At 33.6% G+C, this 7,131-nt stretch overlaps 1 protein-coding gene across 1 annotated transcript; it reads right to left on the bottom strand.

The window, feature by feature from the left end:
* Positions 1-2,126: 2,126 nt before the first annotated feature.
* Positions 2,127-6,475, bottom strand: LOC115974497 (nucleolar and coiled-body phosphoprotein 1). The gene is made up of 4 exons (XM_031094890.1): positions 6,062-6,475; positions 5,685-5,816; positions 5,506-5,576; positions 2,127-2,712 (listed from the first exon to the last, which is right to left on the bottom strand). Exons 1-4 carry the CDS (start codon positions 6,290-6,292, stop codon positions 2,319-2,321), a joined length of 828 nt encoding a protein of 275 aa, XP_030950750.1. The 5' UTR covers positions 6,293-6,475; the 3' UTR covers positions 2,127-2,318.
* Between the last annotated feature and the right edge of the window lie 656 nt (positions 6,476-7,131).

Below are 7,131 nucleotides of genomic sequence, written 5' to 3'. Positions count from 1 at the left end.
TCCTATTAATAAGATATAAATAGAGTTTTAATTGGAATACAAGTTTAATTTCTTGAAACTTAAGTTTCTAAAACTAAAATTTTATCATATATGAGATTGGTAATTTTGGTACTCATTGAGTAATTTGTGTTGAATGTTCCATTCTGTCAAACTTTAAAAAATAAATTTTGAGGATTCTTTAATATATATATATATATCCATCACAATTCCCAGTTTCTAGCAATTTTGCGTATGATCATCAAGTATAAAATCCATTGGATTAGTATGTGGTCCTATGCAATAAGCAACAATCTATTAGACAGAGAATTCTCAGTAAAATGGTGGGATAGCCTCAAAATTGATCCAATCATCAATCAGTTAAATAAGGATTTCCCTCCTCCAGTCTACAATGCCATTACCCATAAGACAAGGTCTCAATCTAGCCTAGAATTCTTCTCAGTCGCGAGAAAATCTAGCAGAGAATTAAAAGATCTTGCTGATCAGTTGCTCCTCCAGGCTTCTCAGTTAGAAGAAGAAGAAAAAGCTTCTCTTGCCTCCTCTGAAGCATCTACCAATCATCATCCATTTGATCCCTTCCAGGATTCTCAAAATCCTTACGAGGGCCATAATTTGGATAGTCCCTAGGCTATTGTAGTAGCACCAGTCACTACTCAGAATAGCTCCAAACAGCTCCTGATTGGTCACTATTCAGCACAGTTTTAGCAAACAAGATACCATTCATAAACATCAACAGCCGACACTAGAAGACGAAAACAGTACTAGCCGACACAAAAAGACAAAAATGAACAGTCAAGCAGCTTCGCTGAGCTTTCGAGGGTCCCGTCTACTTTAGGTGGAAAAGGATTTCACCCAAGGTACCATATTAGTGTGCAAGAATGATAGTTATTTGCTTTTTTTTTTGGGGGGGGGGGGGGAGGGGATGGTAGTTTTTGGGTTAAAAAAAATATTAATTATATTTAAAGTAAAGAAAATATTTTAGTAATATCATTGAAACTATCTTAAAAATTAGTATCTCACTTGAGAGAGAGAGAGAGAGATAAGATTTATTAAAATAGACACAAAATTATGATATATAATCAAAATAAATAATAGATTTTATACTTTTAAGTTTTAACTCTTGGTTTTATAATTTTAGTTTGAAATAGAATTTTTTATTTTTTGAAATTTAGGTGATAGACTTTTTTTTATAAGTAAATTGTCTTAACAATAAAAAGTCACTAAATATTTTTTTTTTCTCAAAAATAAAAGTCACTTAATATTTTGATAGTAGAGTTTAATCCAAGTTAAACTATCTTAACAATAAAGCCACCCTTCCAACAAGAGACTGGGGTTTAACTGTTTGTGAGACCTCGAAATCTTGCCCTCCCAGCCAAACTTGATTGGCATTTTCTTATTGAAGAAGAGTCTCTCCACGGGCCCGGGTGCTTAAGGCTATATAGTTAGTTAACCAGTCTTCCCTTTCTCATTGCAAGGTCAGAAGTTCCTGGTTTAGAAAAGGGCTGCTTGTAGGGCAACCAAACCCATACTGTACAAATGGTTTAAGGAAATCATCAACTCTGGCACTTTCACCTTCTTTATTTTTTGGAAAGATCATTAGCCTTCATTACCCTCTACCATTGTAAAAAATTTAAATTTGAATCGGAGTCCGGCTCAAAAGAAATGACTTAAGCTATAGCCACAGCTCTTTTTATAATTTTATTTTAGTGAATAGCCTAAGGAATTATTTTCCTATTCCCAGCTGCACTGATTTTCTTTTCTTTTCTACCTGCTTTGATTTTCAGTAAATTCAAAAAGGAGATTGCCAGTATGACAGACATTTAAAAAGAAGATGAGAAATATCTTCGTAGAAAATAGCATGAAAGATAATTGAGGCACTATAGACTTTGGAAAGGAGTGTTCTCATGCAATTCAATTTTGGTTTGAAGTACAACCTAGAAAAGGGCCTGCCCAACATTCAAAAATAAAAAGGGCTCACAGGTGTGGTCACTACCCCACACTATTTAGGCATTGCGTTATGGTGCGGTACCAATCGGAGCACTAATGGGCCTTGTCACAAACCCACAACTCATGAGCTCATAGGTATGATAGGTCATAAGGGCTTCCTACCACTAAGTCACCGCCTTAAGTCGTAAAACCATCATCTCAATGAGGGCATTGCATTGCCACTATTAGTGTTTACAGAAGTTCAATCAGCAAAGATATTAACAAGTGACAGTAAATAAATGTGAGAGGTCCTAATCAGTTCAGGTTAAACATAATTCAGCTGCTTGAGGCTGCTTTCTCATTTGTTTGGACACATCAAATTTAAAGCTATCATCCTATTCATCATCAGAACTTCCATCAACAACCTTTTTTTGCTTAGACTGCTTCAATAAAGCTTTGGAGACGGTCGTCTTCTTTTTATTAGAAGAAACTTGGGAGGATAGTTTTTTCTTCTTGTTAGCCAAAACAAAGTCATCATCAGAGCTTCCATCTTCAATCTTCTGTTTCTTAGACTGCTTTGATGCAACTTTTGAGTCTGTTGTCTTCTTTTCGTTCGAAGAAGCTGGAGAGGATGGTAATTTTCTCTTAACACTAACAGACTTAGTACTCTGCTGTAAAGTAGCTACAACTTTGGCTGGAGAACTGAGCTTTTGCTGAAGACTCTTCTTCTGCTTCTTCTCATAAACTTTCTTTGCCTCTTCTTTGGAAAGCAAACCAGATTCCATCATCCTGCAACCAAATTGAATACATTTCTTTTAAATATGCAACCCTAGCTATAATTATATTGCAAATAACAGATACAAACAAGTACATATCAATGCAACAGGAAGAATCAACCCAATCACATGGTATGGCAAACTAATCTCTAATGAGCAGAATTACTAAATCATGTCAAAGTATGTCTCACATTATAATGAGCATTAAAAGAAGCACTAAATTTGAAAAAAAGACAAGGAAAGAACGCACAAAGATCTAAAAGATGGGGTTGTGCCTGATATGTATGTAGGAAACTAAACTTATACATTCCAATACATGGAACTACTATGCAAGTCCATAGTTTACTAGTGCTTTCTCTCTGTCTTCTTTTATAGTTAATAGTAAAAGAACTCACACAGAGAGTGGACTGGAGGTTGAACCAGGTGATCTGCAATATGCATCTACTGACCAAAGAAGTGGATACTATTTTCTTACTGAGGAAAGATATGGTGACTATGATAGAGTACTTAAAACAGAAGCATTTTTTTTCTTTTTAAGTCCAGATTATATATAAAGTGATCCAATATGACATTTTAGAAAAGGATCAAATCATCAAAGATGAAAAAATAAATCACCCATTCCTAATGCAAGATATTCATATCATCCATCTACACTAACATGATTACATTTTGAAATCACATATAGCCAAAATTTCCTCCTGAGGCAACAACAGCTGCTCAACCAACTAGTCCAGCAAGCAGATTGCATATTGCAAAATTTAAGCCTTAACTAAAACCTAAGCATATATATAGCATTATAGCAAGATATTTAGTTTAACATGAGCAGAGATTATGGAGAATTCTGATTGCCTTCCATGTAACCTTTGTAATAGTTTATGTGGACTTGTTTGTTAAATGACAACAATTTTTGGTTTTCAAGAATTTAGTCACAAGGTAAATCCTTTTGTTCCTGAATGCATTAATGGCACTATATAGAGTTTTTGACATCCGTATAGGGCTTGAAGTAATTGAAATGTTATGCTTACCCGTGCCATGATTTTAGCATTAACATTGACTGTTCAAGTTCAAGGGCTGCTATATATTTGCTAGGTTTTAGCTACTGCTTAAATTTTTCAACATGCAATCTGCTTGCTAGACATAATCTCGAACATGAAATTATAGAGGAAGTGAGGGATAAAGGTACACCCACCAAATACAGCCAGATCCATGATTAAAGATGCTCCCTTGCTTGGAGCAAAAAGAGTGACACCATAACAAAGGGCAAAGTGGTGAAAAGATAATTGATCATTAAATCATATTTGTTAACAAATCAAAACTTAGTCCACCCCAAAATATAATGTCTTGAAAGTGACTAAAATGTCTAGAGCAGTCCAAACTACTTACAGCTTGATATACTAAATGCTAATATTAATATCAATCCATCCCTTATGGGCATGCAGCATATCAATAGCATATACACTGAAAAGTTGTGCTACTTTGAAAATCAAAACCTGTAAGAAAGTTTCTTACTCAGCGTGTGTTTGGCATGGATTATTTTTGTCAACTTATTTTATTATTCAGCTTATTTTTGCTACTATTCATAGGTCCCACAGCACTTTTTGGTACTATTCATAGATTCTATTATATTATTTCAGCTAATTTTTACCTTTATCTACAGTATTTTCAGCAAAAAGTTTTTAGTTTCAGCAAAATAAGTAGATCCCAAAGTGTCCATTTAGAAACAGCTTATTTAACTGAAACTGAAAACTTTTGCTGTAAGTACTTTAGATAAAAGTAAAAGTTAACTGAAATAGTACAGTAGAACCCATGAATAGTACCAAAAAGTGCAATGTGACCCATAAATAGTAGCAAAAATAAGCTGAAATTGCAAATAAGCTGAAATTTTCAGCTTATCCCAACAGACACTCAGACACCAAAAATTACTCATATTTTGGTGTACCATAAAAATAAAATTAAGAAGAACTACAAAATAATCTTATTACAGGTACAAACAATCAAACAAAAACGAATACACCAAAACAAACATCAATGAAACTAAAGACAAAAAGATTGAATCAAAAGCAAAGTCCAAAACCTACATATACACATACAATTGGCAAGTTTACAAAGACTCAATGATATGCAGAGTGATGTGTTGCATGATATGATTATTAATTCTACACATACATACAAACACAGACTTTTTTTTTTTTTGTTCTTTTGGTAAAAAAGAGGGGGGGGGGGGGTGCAACACAAACAAAAGAATAAATAGAAAAAATCTTTCTGCAATTATATATAATACAGAACCTATCCTCTCATATGTCACCCACTAATAGGGTTAACCAATCCAAATTATCAGATAAAGCCTTATACATTGGATACAGCTCATCAAGAGAAGTATCCTATTCTTCATTTCATATTTATAGGGAAGTGACTCGTTTGGGTTACTCATCCTCATTCTCATAATATGTAAAGTGTGAACTCATATGGTTTCACTGCACTCCTCATGCTATTGGTGTTTATCATTCATTCTTAACCCCAACTTCACAATTTTTTTACTATTTGTTGAGTTCGGTTAGACATTGAAGGCTATCCTTCCTCTTCACAAGTACTAAACACCCAATTGCTCTGACTAATTTAAGGAGAGAAGGTGAAAAAGGAAAGAAAAACATGACACATATGTTCTTTTCTTTTAGGCAATCACTCTTCTCTTCTTTTTTAACATTCTAAAAGCCAAGCAAATAATAGAAGCAAAATGAAACTCAGCGTCAAAACTGCATGTCACACTACTAAAAAGGATTTTCCCAATTGGGGCAAAATGACTCACCAGAACTGCGCCATTTCACTGTTCGGGCTGTGCTTATAGAGTGTCTCATAAAAAATCCTCAGTGGGTCTCTCTGAAATTCCACAAAGCAACAATCCCATTACTTAAAAACCCTCAAAGTAAACATCTTGAAAGCTAAAAATTAAAACCAAGTGAAACAAAAACAACATTGTATTTCTACCTCCTCAGGAGGGTCTCGCTTCTGACCAGGAAAATCATAAACTTTCTTCTCCCTCTTCTTTTTCTCTGGTGCATTTTCTACCTCCTTGCTCTTCTTCTCCACCTCCTTTGTTCTCTTCTTCTTCTTCGGTTCCTTCCACAAAAGAAAACAAAACCAAACCAAACCAGACCCATTACTCAAAAATAAATACCAAACAAAACCTCTGGTTACTAAACAAGCGCAACATTAAATATTAATCAAACCCCATTTTTACTATATTAAACAAAAATCACCCATTGAATGAAAATCGTTCCTTTCCTATATATAACCAGAAAGCCTATACCTTTTTTTCAAAATTTAAGGCCAAAAAAGAAAGAAAAGGTAAAGACTTTGAAAACCTTGTCGGGCTTAGAAATAGAGTTCCGTTTGGCGATAGGCTTGTCGTCTTCGTCATCGTCTTCGTCTTCACTCTCTTCCTTTTTGAGTTTGGGTTTAGATTTGGCTGAACCACGAGCGCCATTTGCATTTGAGAGTTTCTTCTTGAGGCCATGGAAAATCGGCTTTTCATCGTCGTCGTCCTCGACCTCTTCTTCTTCCTTCTTCGCAAGCTTCGAATCCTCCGACGGCATCTTCTTCGGAGAGTCAAAGAATCAAAATAAAACAATTTTGGTGAAAAAAAATTGTGAGAGACAAAAGACAATGCAGATTATGTTTAGGGTTTTTGAATTTGTTAAAACCCTGCTTGTTTTCGAAGGACAATTTTTTTTATTTTTTCGTTTTTTCTTTTTAGAGGTCTCAAATTTTATTTTTTCGTGTTCAGTGAGTTTTCAAAATCCAACTTCCGGGATATCTTCTAAAAAAAAAAACGTCAGGATACTAACCTTATATTTTTAAATTTAAATTTATATTTATTTCTATTATAGCCGAAGTTTAAAATTTTTTGAGAAATGATATGTCTATAATATTTTTACAACAAATTTTAAGTGGCAAGTTGTTACTGGTTGTTATTGTTGGGTAAAAAAGTAATCTTAGTGTTAGGTTCAAATTTGAACCAATAACAACTAACCACCTATATGATTTGTTGTAAAAATATTGTGGACGTAGAACCTTTCAAATTTTTTTGCTGAAAGTGTCGAAAAAAAGTTGAATAGTATAATGAGATCTATCAAAAAATGCAATAAGATTTATGAATAGTAGTAAAAAAAAAACTAAAGTTACAAATAAGCTGAAAATTTCAGTAAGACCCATTGAATATGTGCGGTAATTATGTAATATTCATAAAAAGTATTGGTAATTATATAATACATTAGTTGCATACCCAAGCGATGAGTGGGAATAAATAATTATTTTGTATTGTAATATAATGTATAATTTTTTCTCTAAATTTTTTTGAAGACAATTTGTTCTCCCTAAAACTGAAACAATTTATATTTGGTCCAATTAGGTTTACTTCGGTCAAATTTTGCCA

Source organism: Quercus lobata, chromosome 2 (genome assembly GCF_001633185.2).
Source record: "Quercus lobata isolate SW786 chromosome 2, ValleyOak3.0 Primary Assembly, whole genome shotgun sequence".
In the NCBI taxonomy this organism is placed as follows: domain Eukaryota; kingdom Viridiplantae; phylum Streptophyta; class Magnoliopsida; order Fagales; family Fagaceae; genus Quercus; species Quercus lobata.
The sequence above is the reverse complement of the archived record's forward strand: the minus strand, read 5'-3'. Positions and strand labels throughout refer to the sequence as shown.